The sequence below is a fragment of the Netta rufina genome (genome assembly GCF_964035555.1).
Source record: "Netta rufina genome assembly, chromosome: 2".
Taxonomy (NCBI): Eukaryota; Metazoa; Chordata; class Aves; order Anseriformes; family Anatidae; genus Netta; species Netta rufina.
In genome coordinates, this window is record NC_140124.1 from 16,076,144 (window position 1) to 16,101,901 (window position 25,758).

The 25,758-nt window shown below is 39.3% G+C and overlaps 1 protein-coding gene across 6 annotated transcripts in view; it reads right to left on the reverse strand.

The window, feature by feature from the left end:
* Positions 1-565: 565 nt before the first annotated feature.
* SVIL (supervillin) overlaps positions 566-25,758 on the reverse strand; it is a 136,021-nt gene continuing 110,828 nt past the window's right edge. For all 6 annotated transcript variants that reach the window (XM_084282635.1, XM_084282633.1, XM_084282634.1 and 3 more), the window contains 21 exons: positions 23,570-23,717; positions 20,906-20,995; positions 20,737-20,823; positions 19,531-19,708; positions 19,079-19,251; positions 17,671-17,826; positions 16,788-16,924; positions 16,121-16,268; positions 15,852-15,997; positions 14,684-14,859; positions 14,441-14,585; positions 13,818-14,094; positions 11,803-11,954; positions 10,478-10,583; positions 9,460-9,667; positions 8,671-8,804; positions 7,808-7,963; positions 7,261-7,404; positions 2,949-3,070; positions 1,965-2,120; positions 566-1,834 (listed from right to left, as the gene is read on the reverse strand). In XM_084282635.1, the coding sequence (XP_084138761.1) occupies positions 1,748-1,834; positions 1,965-2,120; positions 2,949-3,070; positions 7,261-7,404; positions 7,808-7,963; positions 8,671-8,804; positions 9,460-9,667; positions 10,478-10,583; positions 11,803-11,954; positions 13,818-14,094; positions 14,441-14,585; positions 14,684-14,859; positions 15,852-15,997; positions 16,121-16,268; positions 16,788-16,924; positions 17,671-17,826; positions 19,079-19,251; positions 19,531-19,708; positions 20,737-20,823; positions 20,906-20,995; positions 23,570-23,717 (3,126 nt within the window). In that variant the 3' untranslated portion in view covers positions 566-1,747. The remainder of the gene's footprint in view (positions 1,835-1,964; positions 2,121-2,948; positions 3,071-7,260; positions 7,405-7,807; positions 7,964-8,670; positions 8,805-9,459; positions 9,668-10,477; positions 10,584-11,802; positions 11,955-13,817; positions 14,095-14,440; positions 14,586-14,683; positions 14,860-15,851; positions 15,998-16,120; positions 16,269-16,787; positions 16,925-17,670; positions 17,827-19,078; positions 19,252-19,530; positions 19,709-20,736; positions 20,824-20,905; positions 20,996-23,569; positions 23,718-25,758) is intronic.

Here is a 25,758-nt window from a genome sequence, read left to right on the forward strand (position 1 = left end):
TTCAGTTCTTGACAAAAACCAGTATGAAAAGACATACACCAGTTCTGAAAATTTACCTGTAATATCTCTCATCAGCTGAACTGTGTTTGTGTGCTTCTGTACTTTTGATTTATTTAGTTTAAGGCTAGCTTAATTTCTTGACTGATCTTTCAGAACAAGACTAATTTTAACTATGGAGTGATATTTACTGCACACTTTGATTAAGTCTCCACCTTTCACACTTAGAGATCCTACTTCACTCCCTTGGGCCTAAGAGGAGAACTGCAAGACCAGCAACAGTCCCCACTCCAGGTGGTCACTCTTCAACGAGGCAGGAGGAGTTTCCAATGGCTGCACTGCAGAAGACAACTTACTCACGCTGGCAGGAAGCAAAACGTGAAATCCACTAGGCCACCAGAGGGGAACCACACAAGTTGTTATAGAAATGCCAAATGCCTGGAAAACATTTCAAGCAATAAAGATTTTTTTTTTCACTTGATTACTCTATCCAATATGCTAATTAGCTGAAAGAAAACAATTCTGACTTCAGTGCTAATTGAAAAGAATGAACACAATGCCATACTCATTTTCAGTTCAAGTTTTACTCCCAATTGCACAAAGGTTGAAAAGGTTTTCAAAGGTTGATAATCAGCATAATTTGGTTTCATGTATAAAACAGGGCAACTCAGAAGATACAGGAGCTCTGTGACTGTTCCAACATGCAGCATGGAAGTGTTGTACAACCTAGTTTTATCTCATACAATGTTTTTTTTTCCAGATTATCTGCTTCCCCAATTATAAGTCTGTACAACACCTGCAGACACCTAAAGTTAAAGTATTTCGATAAAATACCATTTATGGAAGATTCCAATGAATTAGTACAGTTTACAGTACAAAATAATGACAAGTCAGAGCATTGCTAAGAGTTTATTCAGAAGCTTTTACTTTCAGTTCTTATATCACAAAAGACATGTTTAATGTTTACAACAAGTATTAGAAACTGAGATGTTTTTATTTCTACTGTTATAAAAGTAACGTAGGAGACCGTTCTAAGCCATCTTCAAAATGCAGACCAATCTTTTTTTGTATATAAACTGTACACAAAAAACAAGGCACTATACATTTTTGGATATTAAAGTATAAAGGTTGATTCGCATAGTTTCTCAAGAAATCCATGCTATAAATACAAACGCTTTGTTCAGTTTAGCACCTGAAGCAGCACTGAGAACAATTCATTACCTATTGCAAAGAGAAACTTTTCAGAATGCATAAGAGATACATGTTGGTGGTATAGCTAATTCAGTACAAGCAACTGCCATCCAGCTACTTTTCTGTATTTTTGACATGAAAGTCTCGAAAGTGAATATATATTGCATTGTTAAATACATACTTGTTCTATGTGTTTATATAAATATAAATTCTTTGTAATCCACAAACTAACAAAATAACACTTTACAAAGAGAACTTCTTCAAAAACAAAATGGCAAGTATTGTATAGAGCCAAAGGACAGCTACAGCAGTAGCTCAAGAAACTACTGGTTAAGTGCATAGGAGAGCAGAGCTGAAACACATTACCTTTAAGAGTCAAAATCAAATTCCATTTCCAAAGAGTTCTCTTGGCCTTTTATAATATTACACACCTCCAGATAGGTAGTCACTAATAACTTCAGATTATTTCTATTTATTTTGTAAATGTGGGGTACAATTCTGCTAAAGGGCATAGAAAGTGAAAACACATCCCTTTAGAGCTCACTCCAATAAACACAGCTTAGAAAAGTCCTTTTGCCTTCTTCAGATTAACTTGCTTCCAAGATGGCAGTGCATTGTACTCTTCTCTCGTCATCTCTAATGCAACCTGCATTTAAAACAAGAGGATACACTATTAGTAAGAACACCTACACGGAGCAAAACTGCCAAATGACTTAACGGCAAGGGTAGACGTACATGCACAGAGTAACAGTGCACCCCACCCCTTCTCTCCTTACCTCGAAGTCCTCATCTGAAAGATAAATTTCAAGCTTCAGTGGATCAACTCCCTCAGGTAAAGGCCTGGCTAAGAGATCTGCTAGTGGATACACAGTTTTACACAGCTTGGCCAGCACATCCTCTACAAGGATTATCTGATTAGAAACATCGGCATCCTGTGGGGAGAAAAGGGAAAACAGTAAGTTCAGGATCACAGTACTGAAACCATCTGATAAAAGCAACTGTCTGTAGATGGCATGGGATCAACCCATACCGCGTGGCCCATGGAGCACAAAGCTACACCTGCAGATCCACACAGCCTACCACCAGCCTTTGCCTACAACAATTTCACATGAATTTCACACAATGTCTGTGCTTTGCAGAAGGATGTTGTGTACTTTAAGAATCCCAGTTTAAGGCTGACTTCTGTGTTTAGTCATAAAGCCAGCATTTTCCTCTAAGGACAGCTGCAGAAAGAGCAAATGTCATTTGCCTTGAGATCTCCCTTCACTGAAGGCTTTTAAAGCAGTCGTGTAATTCGGTGTGAGCGTGCTTCCCAGATGGGGAAGTCAGTGCTGGAGCTCTTCGAGCAGCTGACTCTTTGCATGGCATTTCACTCCTCAGCTCATGCAGCTTGGAGGACTGACCAGCACTGCAGGTCGGTGCCTGTTCCACAAAGCCAAAACAGCTGTTCTGCTGAACTCTAGCACATCTGTTTCTACGAAATGATTCAGGCACCACTTCTCTCTAGCCCCCATTTTTAACAAAAAACAGCATTAGAAGTTACATGGAAAACAACTGGAAATGCCTCTGATAGCCACACTCCCAGTCAGAATTCAGCTATGGTGTTTGTTGTGTTTTTGTTTTTTTTCCCCCATGCAGATTCCTAAACTGTACTTTATAGGTTTACCCTCTGAATTTTTGGGCTTGTCAGCACAAAACATCAATGCTACTAACAACACAAGACACACTTAGTAGAAATAGGCAACAATGAAAAGATTTACCATTTCTGTGATCTCTGCGATGTCTTCCCTGTGTTCCCAGCTTGGGAACATATTAGTGAAGGTCAGAGGCTCTAGGCCAGCATGAATTAGATAGGATTTGGGGGGCTTCTTAACATTTTTTCCTAAAAAACAAAACACAAAAAAGAGAAATTAAAAACTGTACCACATTTTCTGGTGTCACCCACTACACAGAACTACCTTGTAAGCATGTTTAATGGATTGTCTCCTAAAAAGCTGAAGTAATTTAAGGCATTAGGAATAAATTTCACCAGGATGATTTTTTAATGTAGTATGGCAACTTTTAACTTCTTTTTCAGTATTTTTAAATACATTTTCACAGTATCTGACCACAAAGATCAAACAATGTACATTGAAAAAAACCCCACATTTACTTCCTAACCCAATCTATGTCTTGTCTTACAAGAACAGAGCAAGAATAGAGCAAGCAGAATGTGATTGTCTGAAATTAGCCAAATTCAGGTAAATAAAACCTCCTAATATACTTGGCAGAAGTGTCCTGCAAGCAAATAAAGCTTAACTTTGAAGGCTTAAGTAAGAATTTGTAATTGCCCTTAACTCAGGATGCCAACAGCATTTTGTTATTACCAATTCAAAGGAACAGCATCTGAAGAATACCAGAGCTATTGCAATAGCTGGTTGGTAATTACTGGTGATCTTCAAGGCAGTCCCATTTCTATGAAACAGGTATGTGTATACATTACACAGGACATGCCAACAGCCCTGCCTGAGGGAGATGCCGTATCAGAGAAGGAGTTGAAGGCATTACGCTAAGTACATATGAATAAAGGCCCTGCTGTTGACTGAATGAATTCATAACCACAGGGATATAAAAACACTGATAAACTCCAAATGTTATTGGAAAGAGGCAGACAAGGCTGGGAGGAGCTATTGTTCAAAAAACTCCTATACCTTCATCTTAGCTGGATTCAAACAACTCAGTCAAATCATATCATTCTTTCAGACAGATGGAAAAGCTGCACACATTGCTAAGTCCAGAATCAAAGCAGTATTGCTAATAGAGCAGTATTACACCAACTTGCTTCTGAAGGCTGTAACTTTTTGCAAAATTCTATGATCTCAGAACATTTTTAATATGCTAAGATTTCCTCAAGAGTACACAAATCTACTCAAGACGAGCTCGCTTACTGCAGTCTCCACCTACACTTCATTTGTGTGGGCTGTGAAGCTCGAAGATCTAAAAGAACACGGCCACCACCTACCCACGGCCAGGGAGCACCCCATGAACTGATGCAACACCTGTGCTGAATGCAAAGAGAGAGCATGGCTGGACATCATTGTTCCAGTAAGTTTGCAAAACCTGAACATGACAGGTTTGGCTTAACATCAGGTACTAGCAGCAAACTGGTCAGAGAGAATATGTTAGCATGAAACTCTGAATACTGCAGATAAAAGCTCCGTGGAGTAGTCAAACAAATGTATCAGAATGTGAATGTTTTAACTACACAATTCAGACAGATTTATTGTCTGAATACTGGATTTTAAGTCCTCTCTTCCACGTATTTATTTTCCCCTGTGGTTTATTTGTTCATTCTGTGTTTATTTGTTCATTCATGTGTTTATTTGTTCATTCATGAACGATTCAAAAAGTACTTAAAAACTTTGTGTTCAAAAAATTCTGCTGTAATTGAACTGCTCCAGTCTCAGTAATTTAGCCAAGAGATAAAATTGAAGTAGCATTTGATAATGGCCCAGTATAGGTGTAACCCTCTGGTAAGACTGACTTCGTACATAACCAGAAAAATATTTTCATTGCATGAACTCTGCCCTCATCACAAGCTGATCTCCTCAGTAAAAATCCCTGATGGTCAAACCAGATTCTTCGCTCTCCTAGATGTCTGCAGCTCAGCTCTCCAGACTGCTGATTTAGCAGACAAAAACACACACACACAAAAATCAATACATTTTGACAAGTTAAATAAAATTTATGCACAAGGAGAACTGATTAGGTATATTCAAGGGATATTCAGAGTTGCTAATCAACCTTTTTTATATATTCATGTAGTTAAACATGGCAAGAAAAAGAAAAAAGTGAGACAGAGGACAAAAGAAATGGAAAGAGAAAAATAAGAGAAAAGTCTTTTAATGCTTCTGATCACTTTTATTCATTCTGATAGTCACAATATTTGCAACATTGGTATCTCCTGGTGTTTATCTTCTCCACCTTGATAAGGTAGTCAGCCCCGATAGTCTGATACAATGAAATTTTGAATTGGTTGACAGAACAGCCCAGTGGCAGATCATGAAAGGAAGTCCTTATAATAACAACAAAACACACATAGCTTGAACAGTGAAAAACTGCCAAAGATCCTGTTCTGTGACTGTGACATCAACTTTGCAATTGACATAATGCACAGAATTGGTCTTTTAAGAGTAGCAAACTTGCTCTGTACCTATCCAACCACACAGCTCCAAGCTCTTGAGAACAACCCCAAGGCCAAGAGGGAAAAACCATCACCGCTGCAAAGTTATGGCCAAGGGCTAAAAAGTTAGTAGCCAGAAAAAAAATACGTATGCTAAACTTCAGACCCATGAGGACTCACTGAGGAGCTTTCCACTGTGCAAACTCAGATGCAGCAAAGTTCCCCAGTGCAGAAGGTAGGTGTTAATCCATCTTCCCATCATCTAACTCAGTGATGTTCAAGCCGTGTGGGAAAGTATCCAAAACTCAGCAGAGAGTATCAGATTCCATCTTTGCTGGGGCCAGACGATATGATTTTCTTTACCAGAAGATGACAGCTCTACATGAGGAATACAGCCTGGGGGAATCTTCCCTCTCTCTCACCAGCCTGCTGCGCTGCTAGGCACTTCATTGTACAGGCTCTGCTCCTCTATGCTGACATTTGCTTCTGCTGTGAAGCCCACTGTATGGAATGATCTCAGAGGCACATATTATTGCTCCTCTGGACTTGCAAAAAAAAATTAAATTGGGGGGATGTAGGAGGAGAAGGAAGTAGCTAGCCTCTTCTTTAGGAATTCAGCAGTCCCTGCCAAAGACTTTTCCAACTCCTGCCTTGTCTTTAGCACCCCGTTCCTGAAAACATGCTGTTGCTGATCAGAAGACAAAGTACACAGGTTAGTAATAGAGTCTCATAAAGGTCACATTTCAGTGTCTCCACTGCTAGCCATCTCCTGCCAGGTATTACCAACTCCCCTCAGTGACATGAGCCAGCTGAGTAGAAACAGAGCAATTGCTTCTGCTCTTATTGGACCTGCTGACTGGGAAGGAAAGAAAGGAAAGACTGGCTTTATCCTCGTGGTAGAATCCAACAAGGGTGTTGCTTTCCCTATTCAAACATACAGATGTCCATGGGAGAAGATGACAGTTGTCAACAGCTGTTTCACAAGTTGTAAAGTTTTTTTGCTACAGAAAAAAAAATCAGTATGATCATGAGGTCTCAGGGTCCCCAAGAGATACGCCTTTCCTTGCAAAAGGACATAGTTTGCACCAGTTAAGGCCTGGAAACTTATTCAGAGTGAGAAGTGCTCTGAACTAGCAGAACATGGCTGTTACTGTGCCTTCTTCCCTGGACAGTACCCCCACACCTTTCTTTTATCATCCTCCACTGGAAGTTGCAAGGTCTGTTTCCAGTCTCACGTAACCTTAGATGAAATGAAAGGGAAGCACTACAGTGCCCCAAGGAAACTATACTAGTGCAGAAGAGAATCTGGTCAGAGTACCCTTACACGATTATCAACTGCAGCTTAAATCACTGCTCACTGAGCAGCAGTAGCTCTTCCTTACAGAAACGAATCTAGGAAACTACTGAGAAAATGCTTCAGCTCTTTGCTCCAGCTTTTCCAGCAGCCACCTGTTTCTGTGTGAGACTTGTTCTGGATCTTCAAAGACTTTCCATCTGCCCCACTAAACCAAAACCCAGTTACATCAGCGAACAGTATTTTCATGCAGCCTTTTGACACACAGAAGCTTATGAAATCGAAGAAGAGCTAGACAGAAAGCATCAGGTTTAAGCAACTCTGTTCTCAGAATCCACTTTTAAAAATCTGATGTCTGAATCATGCTCCCACAATGAGGGCACGGTAGGGAAAAAAAAGCACTTCCTTTAAGAAATGGGTCACCAGAGTAATGTGGCAACTTGGGAATAATGCCATTACTGGGCAGAAGGTTTGCTAATAAAGAATGGAGTATGTACCTTCAAATATACTTGTGTTTATCAACACCACTGGGGGAGCACCTGAGTGACTACCCTGGGACAGCAATGTGTGGAAGGGCACGACACATTCAGAGCAGCCAGGCACAGCAATCTGTTACCTTTGCAGTACTGGAGCACTGTCTCCATCGCGCTTTTCCTGTCTGTAGCCCACCTGATTCGAGCTGATCCAGCAATTTTGTTTTCCACAGGCCACCAGCCTTGCCACAGGTACACTTCATGGTGATTGTCAACAAGGAACAGTGCTATAAAGCCAAAAAGCAACAAATCCACCATTAGGTACTTATTAGTTCTCTGAATTCTGCAAATAAATTCAGCCTTACATGTTTGTCAGCATCAGAACAGGATCATTTCAATGCTTACCAATCCCTTTTGTTATTCATCCAGCTGAACTTCAGCTGAACCCAGATTTTCTGATATAAACAAGGTATTTTTATAGCAAGCTTTTGGAATACATGCATGTTTGATTAGTTCTCAGCATCTTTATTGTCGAAAAATTACTTTTATTGCTTAATGCTGTATAAGCATCACATACACACATTTTCCTGCTATGAATTGAGTTAGAAGTGATTACAGTAACTGAATTGCTGCCCAAGGCATGATACAGTTATCTATTTGCTTGTTACTGACATATATTAAAACATATACCTGGCTGCGGGGCAGTGTAAAGATCCTCTTGCAAGAACGGCATAGAATTGATGACAGCAGGGTCTCTTGAAGGGTAGACGAACTCGGTGGCTGTGAATTCTCCCGAAGAACTACTGAGGCTGAACAGGCGGGGGGTGAAATTAAACTTTCCAGGATCTTGAAAGAACAAAAAATTAAAAAAAGAGATTTTCAATAGAAAATGATGGAGATGAATATTAAAAAATATATAAAAAATCAACTTTTAGAGTGACTGTAAATTCTCTGTGTTTTTTGAAAAATCGAGAAAGATAACCAGACGTCCTGGGGGACTGGCAGCAGCTGTGATAAACTTGAGCTAAAAGGCTGGCTGCCATCAGCTTGAATACAATCCTGGCTACTTGCTATCAGCCGTTTCATAACTGGCTGTTTTGCAGTTCAAGTAAAGCAAGCCCATCTCAGAGTCTACTTTTTAGCTGACAAATTTTCCACTTTGTAAATCAATCCCCCTGCTACCTTTGCTGGCAGTTCCGAACAGAGACTGGACAAGAATGTATGCAGAACCACTCCCTAATCCCTTCAGAAGAGAAGCAAAATGTGTTGTTAACAGCGTTAAGTGTTGCTCTGTGCTGCCTGAAAACAGAGGGGCTGCAGAAGGGGGAGAGAAGAAAATGAAACACGTTGTGTTCCAGCACTTTCCTTCTGCCTCCTTGGACAGTATTACTTAACTCAGTGGAGGGTGGTTGCTTTTGGGTGTTTTTTTTGGAAGCCTGTCTCTGAAAGGATCATCTCAACTACCGAGTTCTTCAAAAGCTTTACATTAAATCTCACAGCACTGTAGACCAGTAAAGTACACAGTAAGCCCAAGGCCAGAAACGCAGGCCTACCTTGCAACATGCAGTCATAGGCCTTTCGATCTCGCCTTCCCAACGCATCCCAGAATCCCAAAGGCTCTGACCCTTCATCACATTCATGTATTGTCACCTTGCTGCTGCTGTGCAGCCCTGCTTCCAGCGGACATCTACAAAACACAAAGAAATAGTGAGCCCAACTTTCCTGCCCCAGCCACCACTACACACACCTGCTGACTCCTTGTATTACTAGAATCCCAAACCACCCTATAGGTTTGTCATAAATTCCACATCAACATAATCTTTTGGAAAATTATGACAAAAATTATCAATAAACAAGGCAAAGAATTTCAACAACCATTCTCATAGCACTTCTGATCACATACCCATGGAGGAAGAGATGCTTGCATTAATTCACTCCATGGATTCCCACTGTACAGATTTGTAACTACTGCTGTCCTCACATGCTTTCTTAAATTCATTTCCTCTCCCTTATTCACAAGGTTCATCTCCCTTGGTTCTAATCCTCCTATCAAATGGGATTTATTTTGCTACTCAAACATTGAGCATCTCCCTCCAAATGGAAAGATACTATTTTTGCAACTGTAATTACTTCAGTAGGATGGATAAGTGCATTTGACCCCAAGTGAAAGTGAAAACACGTGTTTTCCCCACTCCAATGAACAGACTACCTGCCATTCCTCCTCCTCAGCAAGCAAGTATATGCTGCAATTGTACTCAGAGGACAGCTTTATTTCAATTTTTCTTTGAGGCAGACTATTTTAGTCTGTATAAACATCTCCAAAACATAGGTTAGACACTCACTGTTCTTTTATTTTATTGGCTGCTGTTCTTCCTACTTCCTTGGTGTGAGATTGTGCTTTGCAGCCATGCCACAGGTAGATAAGGGCTTTATTTATATTGAGGACAATCATGGATGTCCGGGAACGCAGGCTGCTGCAGTGACATGCTACTTCAAGTAAGTTTCCTTCATTGGGAACTTCTCCTCGCACGCAATATAGTCTCCAGTCACCTGGAGCAGACAGGAACAGTGCAGCAGTATTATACAGTCATGTGGAATTGAAAATTCAAGACCTCTGCTCTGGAATATTTGTTCTGATACTGGATGAATTTCACATATTGTATCTCTCTATCATCACAGAATAAACTAGCTAAGCAGCGGGTTTGGCTAACATCTCTTGAGAAATTCTGCTGCAGAATAAAATGCCTTATGAAGGCATTTTGCTAGTAGAGAGACTTCAAGAGTCACATCAGCTCTGTTATGAGCAGAAGAGTCAAGTTTTTGTTCTGTTGTTCCATACAGGAACAAAAAGGGAAATAAACCAAGTAGTCCTTCTATTCAGCTTCGCTTCCTCTGTGCACCTTAGGCACAGCAGGTCACATTCAGATGTGAGCTGGAACATTTCCAAGCTACATCTGCTTTGAAATTCTCCTACCTTAACTGCAGCATTCAAGGAATATGTCGCAAAGTGCAATGAATGGGTAACAAAAACTTCATTTTGTTTTAGTCACAGAAGAACTGCTCATAAAAATGATCTTTTTCCTAGGCCATGTAGAAAAGAACACAGTGTAAACAAGCACTTTGCTCAATTAAAAAACATCTACAGCAATTTATACATGTATCAGTACAACAAAGTCAGCTTGCTCTTGACTGACAAAATCCACTCTAAGCTCAGGGAAGAAACAAACTACCTTGAAAGCAAGGCAGTCTCATCGTTTTCATGGCATTCATTGCTCTTTCCTACAGAGCATGGCAGTTGAGACCCTCACAATAGGTAAAAAGGGATTTGGGGGCAGAAACTCTTAACTAACAGTAATTTACTTTGTGCATTTTCTTCCTCCTCTTCCCTTCTTCCAGCATGCACAATCATTCCTCCTTGGAAGCACTGCAGGAAGCATGGTGGTTCTTTCCCTTGAAGCACTTGTACCTGGAAATTGAAAGCACCAGTACTCATTAAAAAATGAAGCCAGTATATAGACTTAAAAAACTGCTCCCTGTGGTTTATTAAAAATTATATAGTTGTGGCCAACCTCGAAGATGGCTTTCCTTGTACTTTCAAACTGCTGACTATTGTTTAAGTTACCATATACATCAACACGCAATGAGTTTCATATGTGACCTGCATATTTAAAGAAACCTCTATCTGGAATCCAACAATCCAGAGCTTTAGAGGATAAGAAATACCAAATAAACTTTAAATTGGATTAGATTAAATTAGCTGTTATTTGAATTCTTTATAGGACTGGGCCATATTGCCTAATATTCTTTGAAACTATTACGGACATAACGTAGGAACTGAAGTAGGTTTAAAATTTGCTGCAAAACTGGCTTATGTGACAACATGCATATTCTTTGCTTATTAAATTTTATATATAGCTAATCTGCTACAGCCAATCATTAGATCAGCTAGCTTGCACAGCATCCCACACACTGGGCCAAGTGTATTTGTACATCTTCCATGTGAACCACTGGCTTACTAGTCATGCTTATACTGCTGCTGAAGAATTAATTACAGCTTTATCAAGGTACTAACTTTAAATCTCCCATTCTGTGTGCTTGTAACAGCCAAGCCACAGCAACACTTAGCTCAGCCTAAAGACAAAGCAAGCAAGCCTGTGCTCTGTTTGATCTCTAAACTGCCTGTATCTGCAGTTGCTAGAATCTCTGCAAAACAACACAATCCTCTCCGTAATTACAGAGGAAACAAATTGAAAATTTGATTTCAAATGTATTTCCATGCCTTAGAGCCCAGCAGAGAGTGCTTCTAACAGAGTTCAATGAAACAGAGTGCTTCTCAGTGCTGGGAAGACAGTCCTGTTACCTGAATATGTACTGGAAGGAAAGACACAAATTTCTTTCACTGTGCTTCACCTATCCCTAAGGGGGGAGGAGAGAAGACATTTTCAGCCATTCCCAGAAATATTATCTTTATAAGACGGATTGGGGAATAGCCATCCATAGAGGAGGCTGATGTGTCTCTGGAAGTTGGACTAAAGCTAAAAGTAATTTTGAGGGCTGGCTATTTGTACCTGCAAGGACACCTTAACAGAAAGAGAGTAGGAAAGAAAGATCACCTTCTACTGCCAGTGGCCACTTGGGCAGGCAAATCTTACCAAGACTTCCACCTAGGTCTGCAGGAAACTCACCTGTGCTCCTCTCTCTTCATCAAGCTCCACTGTCATCAGTGCTGATGTCCCTTTCTCACTCACTGTGGAGTGTCTTCCTTGCCAAAAGAAATACACACATTTCTCCTTTCCAACAGCCCTTACTTGTTGCTCTCCTTTTTGCCTGCTTCCAACTGCAAAACAGAAAGCACATGCTGAAGAAAGAACACTGGCTATAAGTTTAAGTAACACGTGGTTTAATCTCATCTGCCAGCTCAGCACTATCCTGGCCAGAACAGGAAAGATAAAACGTCCAGTTGGAGGAACATCAGGTCACCAAGCCAGTGTAGTGTGCCCTTGTGCAAAGCTGGTATTGTCTCTTCAGGTGGAGGTAAGCCTGTGTGGGCCAAAAAGAGCATTAAGGAAGAACTGGTAGTATCTGGAGAAAAATAACTGACAATCACTTAAGCAAATTAGCCTGTGAAATGCTATGTCCCCTCATGTTACCAGAAGAGTGCATTATGGCTCATTTTCCACATTACACACTGTTCTTTGGCAGCAGACAAAGTAGCTGGCTGCTGAGTGATACTGGAAACAGCAACGGTCGGCAAAGCTACAGGTATAAAAGAAAAATCATTCTTGGTAGAAAACCTACAGAACAAAAGAACACCAAAGCAGTATTTTGCAGTTGTAAAAAAGTTAGGATCGGGTAAGCTTCTCCCTTGTTCCCCTCCCTTCCCTTTTAAAATTAACTCAATATTTCATGTTGGTTTGGAAACAGGGTTAGCAGCAACATTTTTTAGAGGAACATTATTTACTTGTTATAATAAGCAAACAATGTTTAGAGTAAGTGAATTTCAACAATAAAAGCAGTTACAGAATATTTTACTCTTTCCAGTGAATACTATATAAACAGATATAATTAACTGAAGATTTTCAAAACCAAGGAGCTTTCAACCAGATTCTTAAAAAAAAAAAAAAAAAACACATTAAAACTTCAGCAGTGCTGACCAGCATCCAACTGAAATACTTAGGAGAGAGCATCCTGTTTTTTTTCAAGTTGAGAATATTCAAACTACTAGTCATTTCTAAAATATATGGTTTCACAGTCAACTGTACATCCAAGCCCATAAAAGTACAGACTCTTACATAAAAATGTATTCTTTTTTGGAATGATGGAATATGTTTTCTATCCATTTGCAATAAAAATCTGTTTACAGTTCAGTATTAGTGTTACCCACTTCTCCTAAGGCTTACAAGCTTTGGTATTTTTCTTGGATTCACAGTATCTGAACTCAACAATCCTGCATAAGACCTACATTTTTTGGCTAAAAGCCTGAAGCTGTATAGCTGTTTTACTCCTTTGAACCAATTTTGATATTTTCCTACTTGGAGCAATCATTTTTTAGGCTATTTCTATTTTACTTACCACAAAAGCCACTTCTTATTTTACTGCCAGAAGGGAGAGTTCCAATGAGCATACCGAACTGACTGACTCTCAACATTTACCTGCTGCTCTCAGGCATTTTGTCAGGACGCAGTCAAAATTTTCCACTTGAGACTGAAACCCATAGCAAAGGGTTTCCAGAAACAGCAGAAAGGACAGCAAGGGCAATGAGTTGGTAAGGGCTTTTCCTGTCATTGTTACTGTTCTCCATTACCCAGCAAAGGCTTTCCTTGTTGCTAAGCCTACCTCTCTTGCAAGACATTCACCCCACTGTCATTAGTCCAGCTGCCTAATTATTTTGGTGTTAAGCTGCGGGCATTATTTTGGCTTAATGAGCTTTCTTGTGAACACACATACAACACCACTGTTGGGCAAAAGCAGAGATGGACAGTGTTACATTTGATGTATGAAAAATAACTATAGTTTCTTTTTTTTTTTTCCCCTTAAAAAATAATAGTTCTACTACTTAGTGGCCTAGAAAGGCTAAATTTCTAACTTTTGAAACAGTTTCATGTACAAGAAAGCCTAGGTCTGGATCTTACCACCAACAGCAGCAGTTTTAGCTGCACTTACCCATGTTTCGGCAGGATGAAACAAATTGTTCACTAACCTGTAGTGCTCACCATGTACTTCCACTTCACAACATATGTGTCTCCCTCATGGAATTGTCCTATGCTTTGTTTAGGCAGCCTACTATAATCAAATTCGAGGATGTGCCAGACATCCACAGACGCAGTGATAATTTCAAACTGCCTTCCATCTTCTCCTTCTACAAGTCCATAGCCCCGGCCAATATTCATTCCGTCTAAGACCGTGCCTACAGTAGTCTGGGGCACAGCTACCATTAGCATGACATCGTATGGTTTAGTCTCAGATCTGGATTCTTCCTGTGGGAAAACACAGAACAGATTTCTTTGAGCATAGCTTTTTTTTTTCTTCTTCCCCCTTACCCCACAGTTCCACCCAAACAGTTTGACTCCTGCATATTTCAGTACTTTGATATATTGTCATCACTTGATGCCTTGTCAAAACCACCTTGGCAGTCTTAACTGTATTGCTTAGCACTAATAAAAAGCAACTCTGTGGCTTCACTATAGGTGGTGATGCTCTGACCTCAGGTCAAAGCCAGCAAGATAAAAAGAAGTGCTCTGAATCCTTAAGAACTAGCTGCCCTGGCTTCCATCCCAGCTAGGCCATCTAGTTTGAAATACCTATCATGCTTATTAAATGCACCTTCTGGTGAAGGGATTCACTAGAATTCTTCTCATTGAGTTTCTTCAGCTCTGTCCAATCAAGAAACTTTTCTTTGAACAGTATGGTCTCATTATGTTCTGTGAGTCTGCCAAACACAGCCCAGTCTGGACGTCCTTGTCCCTTTCTGTTCAAGAGAATAAAAGAAATAGAATCAAATTAAACGCTATGAAATAAGGGCAAGAAATCTATGTTTCTGCAAAAATTAAATTTGAGTTTTGGTACCTGGGTATGATGGGATTGCATTCTCCTGGGTCCAGAGGATTTATGTCACAATTTGAGTAGTCAAAGGTGCCATTCCACAAGTGTTTTGCCAACTGGAACGCCACTTTTCTTTGCGCTAAAGTAACTTCCTTTCCATGCCACACATACACTTCACTGCCAAAATCAAACACCAGCACCTAAAAAAACAAACCAAAGCAAAACCAAAACAAAACAAAAAAAACAATTTAGTAACATTCAGTTAGGTTAGCTGATACCCTGTTCCTCCAGTTTCCTGATGCTGCAAGCTAACAGTGTGTCTAACACAAACTCCTCCAAATATTTGCATTTGTGCAGTAACACTGACTGCTAGCAGTATAACAACAGTAAGGCCATGGCAGTGGTCTGCACCATGATGGCTAGTTGTTGCAGGTACTAGAATCCAAGAATATCCTGACTTTAAAGGGACCCACAAGGATCTTTGAGTCCAGCTCCCAGGCCTGAACAGGATTGATGTGCACCAGAACGGTTACTAAAGTTAAGTACTGGGGATACTATGAGGTGTGTCATTAGGTGATAGCTAAGTCACTAGCAGACTAGAGAGCTCTGACAACTCAAAAACCGATTCTGCTGCATGACTGAATGCTGTCCAACTACAGCAAGCTTCTCTGAGGTGTAGACCTGTACTCCATCCCGTAACAGGAAGGCTGACAGAACATGCAGCCTGGGTAACTGGCTCAGCACACAGGCAGCAACTTGAATGTGTTCAATAAAGTGCATCATGTCTTTCAGAAATCTGCCCTAAATAACTCTTAGAGGAATGAAATGGTGAAAAATGTGAAAGAAAAAAGGCTACTAAGGATATACATAAAATGCTTGAAATGGGAAACAGTTTTTTATTTATGTATTTATTTATTTTTTCTGAAGTGCTTCCTGTTTTGTACTGCATATTTTTTGAGTGTTAGAAGCCACCATTGACAAAAAGATTTACACTTCCTAAAATAGTATTTCACTTTAAATATAACACACTTAAATTTCTTGAGACCTGCAGGACACTCTATACAGCAACATGTCCATAAACACAAAAGAACCAATTTTCAGTGAAGCCTCTCCATGAGCATTTGCAGTTACTGAAAGTCTTATCAGCTCTATGTTCCTGCACTTACCACAGGAGCAGTAAGGGGCACGATACCTCTTTTGGTTGTAGCAGGGTACATTTTGGCATCTTTCCCCAGTAGTCATCCTCAGGAATGAGTTTATCCTCTACGAGGCGGTAAATGCAATTTGTTTCTATTATGGCAGCTTCATACATTTCATCTTCTTCAGGACTTCCAGCGGCTTAAGGAAAGGATTGTCAAACATAATCAGATGTTAATTTTGTATTACTTTTTTCTAGAGAGAACCAACTCAACTATTTTATTGTGATAAAGCAGCAGATACTGTAACCATAAGAATACTTACACTGGTAATTTGTCTGGCCACCAAGGAGTTTCCAGAAGTCTTTGGCTGCATGGGTATGGGTGTTTATTCCTTCTTCAATAGTCTGTATATAAGAAGCTCTACAGCCAAGTTCCCTCTTTGTTTGAATTAAAGTTGCAAGTTCTGAAGCCTAGGAGATTAAGAATTATCTGAACAGGATTGCATAAACCTTTGGAACACTTGTGTATATGGCATTCAACGAGAAGGCAAAAGTAGGTAATATATAATACGTGAAATAGCAGTAGAAGTAGTTATTATTTGTTGCCCTAAATAAACAGACACTAGAGAAAAAGTTACAGAAATACATTAATTCTTTCATTTGCCTTAAAACAAGACTTGATCTTAATGAACATGGGAATAAAAGGACATCCTGCAATTCAGATTTTTTTTCGTTTGTGTGCAAATTCATTTCCTGAGGATATCCTCTTTTCTCTTGCAGCTTTGCAACCTACATGCTCCTATGTCAGCTTTCATTCAGTGCACAGGCTAAAACATGTTTATGGGAAACCTGCATATCTACCTGACTTTGTTACACACAAATTTATTGAGACAAGTGGCACCAAGGCTCAGTTACATCAAAGAGATGTATGCTGTGATAGTTCTAAAAATAAATAGTAAAAAAAAAAAAAAAAAAAGAACTAGCACTTACCTTTGCTTTTTCTATGACATTTGCAAACTCTCCTACCCACAAGAAACAGAGGTGTGGAGTTAACAACAGGAAACAGTCTCCACTGTTCAGTGACGAGGCCCTTGGTTCAACTAATCTTGTTTGAACATGTCTTCTTCCTAAAGATAAAACAAAGCTAATTATATTCCTATGAATAATGCCATCAAATGCCAAAGTCTAATAGTTCTGAATGAAAGACAAACAGTCCTGGCACATTTAGCAAACTATATGGAAAAGGACTGTTAAAAAAGAAGAATTAAAAGAACATTATGGTGGAGGAAGGGTTTTCTCACAGGAAGCAAAATTTGTTGCCTCCTATCAGCTAATATTTCTATTATTTCCTGTTCTTGCTTTAACAACTTTATGCCCTTCTGGAAAGAAATCAGTTGTAAATGGCAGAGGAGCAGCCAAATTCTAAAATCATTTACATGTGCTTCAGTGAAGGTATGAGACAGTTTCAGAAGTCAGTAAAAAGTTTTAAGGATTTTACTTTGCCAAAAAACTAGCTATTATTTTGCAAAATCAGATACATTGCTATGTCATGTAAAAGGAAGTGGAGCAAAAACATTGTCAGTTCACCTCCAAATTACACTGAACACTAGAAAAATTGGACAGTCCAACAATTTCTACTGGAGGTAGCTGTAATTCCTGAAACATTCTGTTTTCTCCTTAGAAAACATACACCTATTGGTAAGGTTTTGCATTTGCCACACAGCTTTCTCTTAGTGTGAAAAGAAAAGCTTTTGTGCATAAATCTTGACCTGGAGATCTCCTAGAACAAAGTAAGCATTCAATTGTGATGGCAACTCCCACGTATTGCAATCAGCCCAGAATGTGCAGAAAGTAAAAAACAGCTCTAGCATACCTTTAATTTGCAGCAGCATTAGCTTCTTGTATGGCACAGCACTGTTGTTAGAATTTTGCTCTGTGAGATTAACACTCCGCAGGCTAACATTGCTGAAGTTCTCCTTGCTTGCCAGGCCAGCAAGTGCTACTTCTGAGAAATTTGAGTTTGTGGACACTTGCACATTAAAAAAAAAAAAAAAAGAAATGGAGAAAAAACACACACACACACAAAGACAAAATTATATTCAAAATAGCTTTGGTTGCTGCATTACAAAAAATATTTTCCTCACATATTTCCAGGTTTCCCCTCCTCAACAGCAACACTAAAAAACAAGTTGAATGTAGATTAACTGCTACCCTCAAGAATTTGTGGGTTTAGTAGTACCTAAGTCTCCAGATACCATCCAAAACTAAACTGTCAGTGTCAGAATTACGATCTTTGGCAGAAATACTACCTTCAGTAAGAAACACGACTTACCCAATGTTTTGTGAAGTACTGTGCAGAACTTCAATGCCATATACATGATTAATGATGAAAGAGACCCAAGTCGCCAAAGCTAATGAACTCAAATTCATTTCAAATTTGTCTCAGCTAGTGTGATGCAACAGCCATTTATATTTCAAAGAACTAGTCGTGTTTTACTGTAAACTTAAAGCCTTAAATTCTTGGCTGCTTTTGCTTATTTCGCAACCGAAGACAAAGCAGTTTATGAATTTATAATTCAGGGAAATGATTCTCCTCAAATGGCAATAAAGTATTAGACATATCATTAGTGTTTCATCAATACAGGCAACTTTTAAAAATGATCTCTTTTCACTCAAAGTTAATGAAGAGAAGTTACACTCCAAATGTTAAAAGTGGCTTGAAAAACCTTTGATAAAATTGTACAGTATCATCTCATGCTGTCAGTCTGGTTCTCAGGAGACAGCAATGTCACAAGCAAAACACAAAGCACTGCTACACAGCACAGATCAGATCCTTTATGGAAATTAACCTTTGGGAGTCAAGAAAGCTAGTTCCAGTTTGAAAGAATACAAGGACCCAAAATTGAAGCTAATGTACTTGAACAAAAATTTACCTATTCTTCCTGGCTCCCCCTCACCCCACAGCATAATATTTTTCTAGATTTGCTTTGCTTGATCTCCTGCCCTCACCCTGCAAGTGTAACAATGCTACCTCTGCACAAGGTGACTGCTATAAATAAATAAATATGCACAAGAGGAGGCTGCAGATAGCTTCCCCTGAGGAAATCAAACATGCCCTTTTCTTCAGACCTCCTAGGCCAACCTACATTCAACCTTATACCACAACTAATTTATGGTCTCCTGGAGAACATGTTTTATTCCTTTTTTTTTTTTTTTTCTGTGTTTTGTTTTTAATTAAATTAGCAAGACAGTGGCTTGTACAAACCATCCTGTTAGCTTACTTTTTTCTACTTTCATTCTCTTTGATTCCATGAAGGCAACATTCAGTCTTTGTTCAGTGTACTCATGAAGTATATCTTCTCTTGCTGCCAGCATTTTCAGGGGATTTCTTGAAGACTGAACTCGGCGCATTGGCCTCACTGCACGTTTGTGCTCTGCTACAGAAGATATTAACCTGAAAAACAGTGTTTAAAATCATTAGTTGAGTTTCAGTTGCTAGTCAGAAGCATCTAATGACAGGAGATTGGCTTTGATTTGGAGTGTGATGTTTGTAATAAAATCAGAATCAGTTCACTGATCCAGACTGAAGAGTAGTTTCAAATATATGTAGAAGAAATGGACATGCCCAGTACTAACATATCTACTAAGATATCTACTAAAACATCTTAAAGATGAACTTTTTGACCACCACCCCTATAGCTGCATTCAAAACAATGAAAATAGTAAATCTTACTTTGGTGCATAGGGATCAAAGATGGCATCAAAGTCCTCATCAAGGTCCAAAGGCACTGAGGAGGAAGGGAAATCCACATGGCGATAAAATTTGGAAAATGTTTCATCATCATCCAGCTTCATCACCTCTTTCACAGATTTTCCTGTAACTGTCAGTACTGTCTCTGGCATCCCAGCAACTGCAGGAAAAGAACCCATGCATTAAATAACTGAATTAGAGTTTCTAACTGTAGAAGAAGTTAACAGGGTTGTTGTGGTTTTGCTTTGGTTTTCTTTGATTGATGGAATTCAAGGGAAATATGGTAGAAATGTCTGTAGGAAAAGAAATGATAAAGTGGGACCGTAAGTGCTACTGATATGCAAAGATCTTTATTACAAAATGGTTGAAAAAATGGCGAAATACAAAGTTAGGCGCTATCAAAAATGTGTTGTTTTGGTAGGATGTTATATGCATTTTATGGTCTTGTGTATTCCATGGTGCCTCTGCCCAAACAAATCCTTGCCTTGAAGGATCTACTAAAACTACAAGTGGGAAGTCACTACTTGACATTAGTTAGTACAGTGCAATCATTATACAATGCTAGTGCCTCTGCTACTCAAACGTGAATGCATTTATTTTCAGTATTTGACACTACAATTCACAAAAGAATTTTTGTCATACAACATGGAGACTAACATATAAGATGGAAACAGCTAGATGACTCTAGACAGCTTTATATATGGCCAACAAATTATTCAAGAAAGCTGTATGAGCTGCTACAGAAAATCAATTTTCAAAAATCAGGAAGGTGGATGAATTGTGCTTGGGAGCAGCTTAGTGTCATATCTTCAATTTAGTAAGTTTAAAAAACATTTAAAGCTGTTTCATGGTATATGTTCAATGCAGTTCAGAGTGTCTTGAGTGTGTAGATTTCAGAAATACTGCTCTCAATAAGAATGTGTACATCGTATGTGGAGAAAAAAGAAAGTTGCACTTTTTTGCATTTGTGATTTATTCTGTTGTATACGTGTAATGCAATAGTTTGTTTTTGTTTTTTGATAAAATTTAGCAAAGACTGAATCAGGAAAACAAGCTGTACAATCAGAAAGCATTGTCTGAACAAAGCAATATTCAGCTTCTGTTACCAGATATTTTAACTTAGAAGTACTTCAAGTGATTTAGTGAAGTCTGAGTGAATACATTGCCTTCTTTGGTAATTGTACTGACCTTTGTTATTCAGCCTTCCCAAGAACGACTCCAGCTTGTCGAGCTTCATATCGGATTCCAATTGCATATCAGGCCTGGCTTCAATTTCTGAGCAAAACAGAAAGTAAAACTGGTTAAGTCATGGCAAATAAAAAAGTCTGAACTTATTTCAGCCATTTTTGTTCCTTACCTTCCAAGGGCTTTGTCACTGGAGTGGTAGACTTCTGCCTGTTACTGAAAGGGGATGCTACTGGTGTTAGTGCACTTGGAGAAGCCAGGCCTGCATAACAACAGAGAACAGAAGAAACAGTCTCATGTCAGACCACATCTGAACAGTAAGAGAGCAAGCTATACAGGGGAAAGAGCTGAGCCTTGCCATTTCCTGCAGTCCATTATACTACCCCAGCCTCCACAAGTGTTGTATCAGTGATGTTGGGAGTGTGCTGCCCTGCCCATTCCTTAAATCAACAGCAATCTCAGAAACTGCCCCATTCACAAGAACACAGCTATTTTCCAAGTGTCACTTGGTTTACATTTTGGACTTGAGTTCTACTCAGGCCACACGTTAGAAACACGCAACCATTCTGAACAAAAAGATGCAAAAAAAGAGCAGGGAAATTACCCAGACCCTGGTGTTGTCTCCCTGCCTGGACCCTTTTTTAACCAAAACTATTTTTAATAAACATAGCAGGATGCTTCTGACCTGTGAATACAGTCCCTGGATTAAGCAGTAATTCTTGAGCACAGCTGTTTTGTGTGTGTGTTTTTGTTTTGTTGTCCTATAGCACAGGGAAGCAGAAAAGTAGAAATGGAAGAATCTCCACCATATCAAGCAAAATTGTTGAATTTGTACTCTTCTCCCTCCTCAGTAACTATCATGAAGCAATTCATTTTCGACTCAGTAGATAAAAATCAAAGGACATTTTTGTTCTTTTGATACAAATCTGTTGCTCTAGTAAAACAAATTGTGCTCTATGGATTTAGTGCTTCTGATTAGGTGGAAAAGCATACTGTAGTGAAGATTACATCTATTAACCATTGTTGCCTAGGTTTTCAGTGAGGGAGGAAAATGATATTTAAGCCTTCCTCTAATAGCTGTTCTCCACTTAGCCATAGCTTACTAATTACTGAGTCACGTAAGTTTAAGTCATTAATTGTTCTGATCAGATAAACCAATGCTGTGCTGAGAGAAACTACACTAACCATTTTTTCCACCACCTTTACTGCAAGTCCTAGCAAGTCATAATTACCAAAAACTGGCACAGATTTAAAATATAATCACGTAGTTTTTCCACAAACACACATTTCCCCTGTTACCTAAGAGACTCAATTATTCAGCAGGCTTTAAGTCAATTGGTAAAGCCTTCAACAAGATGTATTTGAGAGGACACAGCTTTTAAGCAGCTCTCCCAGGACTTAATCCACAAGACCACAACGAGATCTGCTTCAGATGTTAGTCAAGAATCACCTTCTGAGTAGGACTGAAAAATTTTAAGCTGTAAGAAGCAATTAAAATACAGCATCTGTGCACCCGTATGTAACAAGGATTTAATTTTGCATTGCTTTCTCATCATCCCTTAAATTAAAAACCTATCATGATAATTTCTTCTTCTAGGCAACAGAAATAGCACACATCTGCATAAAATCCCACTCGGGCTACTTTTATTGATGTCACTGTCACTGGATTACCTTGTTTCTCCACAAGACTGATTACAGTACCTAAAGAGATCCTTTAGGTACAGAGTTAGGTACAGAAGATATTTTTCTTTCCCTATTAAGAACAAATGCTATCACCTTCTCTTCCTTTCACAAGATCAATGTATTTGGCAAAATATCACATTTTATTGGTGACCCTCCAAAACAGGCTAGTCTTGAAACACTGATCACTAGCATCTCTCGCAGCAAAACGATGTAAGCAGCAGCTAAAGCACAGTGCTAATAGATGTAATTGTCAGTATCATCTGTTTTATCTGCAAACAGAGTGTGTTCTAGACTGCAAATAGATTTACTCCCTGTTGTAATACTGCCTTCAATCCACAATATGTTTCTTGGGTGGTTGTCATAAAACTCAAGGTTCATTGTTGTGTTTAACAACCAGTTTCTTGTCACAGAGCAAACTTTATTATTCTCTAGCTACAAGAGATCAGTTTAGGTACCTTCTTCCAAAACTATCATCTTCCCAGACCCACTGCATAAACAGCTGTATTCTGCCATGGACAACCTTCACATATTTCTGTCCACTTCCAGAGAATAATTGCATCTGGAAACAGTGATGGGCTGAATTCAAGAGATCCCAAAGATGTCAGCATTGCTCCCATGTCATTTCTACTCCCTGGTTCTACGCAGAAATCTGTTCAGTGATTTCCTGAGCCAAACACAACACTTAAGTTGTCGTCCAAAACATCATCCATAAAAATAACACATGTTTGCTAAATATTCCCAGAGATCCTAGGAGTGGGGCAAGTGCCAGCAACAGCAATGGCTAGATTTCACAACTTTTTTCTAAAAACTGCACCTGGGTTTTCAAATGAGAAATAAATAAGGAAGAATAATCCAACTGTGCCCTCTGGATTGTATTTGAAGGAAAAATGAAACATTGAAGTGATTGATGATCACCAGTACAGATCCCAGTAACGACTGGATGGTAGTGCAGTAGTGCAGAAAAAAAATGGATCAATACCAACAGCCACAAGAAGCTAGAGAGAACAGCCTTATGGCGTGATATTTGGTTGAATATAAACAGCCCTCCTCTTGCTAAACATGGATACTGTTTCTGCTTAGCTTTAGCCTGACTTTATTTTGACTAGACAGATAAGCAGCGGCTTGTTTATATTGGGATCATTTCATCACTGACCTTTTTTAACCATTCGGCCAGCTACAGTGAACTGCGTGGAGTCATTGGCTGCTCCTTTACCCTTGGATTTCCAGGCTTCTTCTCGAGCTGTAATCAGGTGTTTTCTTTCTTCAATGGTCATTTGACTCTCCTGATTATCTGCTAGCCTCTGATTTTTAAGGGGGAAGAGAGAAAGAGATGTTTAAAAATAAGTAAACCGACCCGAATATAGCAAAGGACTAGGTGAATATTTCAAATGCCAGCTGTAGAGGCAAGAGAACAGGAGCAACAAGCTACTAAAGGAAAGTCACAGAGAGAGCTTAGTAACCCCGGCCCTTACAAGCCTCATTGTTTTGCTTCCTCATTAGACTGTGAAGATAAGGTTTTGGTCTATGTTCTTTGACCTTTTATTGAAACTACCGGCCAAGGCAAATGGCATCCCTCTAAGCAAAATAAACCATTTACTCTGGATGTGATATAATTTTCCAGACCTTGTTCTCTTGAAATGTGACTTGCTACACTACTGAGATCACTAATCTGACTTTCAGCAAATGTTTTCAAGTGTGCAAATTCGCAGGTGGCACAGGGAATAACAACTAAGTGGAACCTCAGTGTGTCATTTCTGAACCACGCTCTTACAGCAACTTCATTTTCCAGGCAGGATTAGCAGCCTTATCTCTCCAGAGGCTGTTCACTTTAGGTCCTAGGTCAGTTTGCTCTTCTGAATATTCTTCCAATGACTGTGATCATTTCCCCCCTCACCTTTTTTTATGGGTCACCCTCAGCTTTCCTTGCTTTCTTCACAGAGTAGCACCCAACAGCTTGAGCGATTAGAAGCAGCTAGGAGCATTAAGCATCTTAGTGCCCTCCTAACACACAGGATTGATGGAGGTACATTAAATAGGAAGGAATTTACATTCTCAGCTGTAGCTAGGTTAGGCCAAAGAAACATTGCTTCAATGCACTTTGCTTAAAAAAGTAGCAATGTTTCAGGGATTATACCGCATAGACATCAAGCATTCTAGTGCATGGGGCTGTCAGCTCTAGAATGACTTTCAAGTTGTGTGCAATTTGACTTTTTTTTTTTTTACAACTTAACTGCTAGATTTGAAAAACCACATGAAAATGTAAAACCTTTAGCAAAGCACTAGCTCATACAAACACAGAAGAATTGAAATGAAAAAGAACCCAAAAGCTTGTGAATGTGAGGTAAACACTCTTCTTGGTGTCAAGATACAAGGAAGGGATATAAACTCACATATTCTTATTTATTTATTCTCCTTCAATTAACAGCACTAAAGAAATTGGCCCAAGGTTAACCCTGTAAATAAAACTTTACAAGAACTGTTGTGGCTATAGGGGGCACAGGGAAATAGAGACATTCTTATGCCTTTCAGCGTGTACCATGGGCAGCATCCATGGGGCAGAAGTGTAAAGACAAACCAAGAAAGTGGCTTGTAGTAGTAGTACAAGCCCTTGTATTACAAGAACTAGAACATGCAAGCCCTCCACTCCTCCCTCTAGTTCCATGTACTTCTGTAACCTTCTGCAGTAATGTTTGCACCCAATTTATCAGGAAAGGTAGTTGGGCAGCCAGACACTATGACTGCCAGTCATGATAATCAGGATAAAACACTGAGAATTTTCCCTAGAACTCCAGAATATTCAACAGAAATATAAAAAGTGCAAGTCTATTAGAGTATTGCTTCCTCTTCCATAAAAGCCTCTGAATACTTTAAATGAAAACACTGAAAGCAACCCCTACTTGTTTTCCTCAATCTCCACTCATTCCAATGTTGGAAGCACAGCCACCTCTGGGATGAGCAGCTGGCAGAAAAGAAATCATAGCAACGGATTACAGGAGTTCTGGTGAGGAAATTAACAAACACCCAACGAAACCACAAGTGAAATTTGAAACACAAACCAAATATTTTTAATTTAGCAAGGATGCTGTCTTTGATTACAATATGAAAGGAAGTGAAGAGGCAAGAAGACGTAGTATTTTATATGTTGGTGAGTTCTGTTTGTTTGTTTTCTCTCTCAAGTGATGGGGGCTTAATTTCACGTTTTCCCTCCAGAGAATACATGAAGAATGTGCAGAGCTACTGGAAATTCTGAAGGCACAGATCTGGAATGTGTCTGCATTAATCGCTGCACACATAAATTTTAAGAAAGGTCATGAGTAAATCTGGAGCAGTGTCAAAGAACAA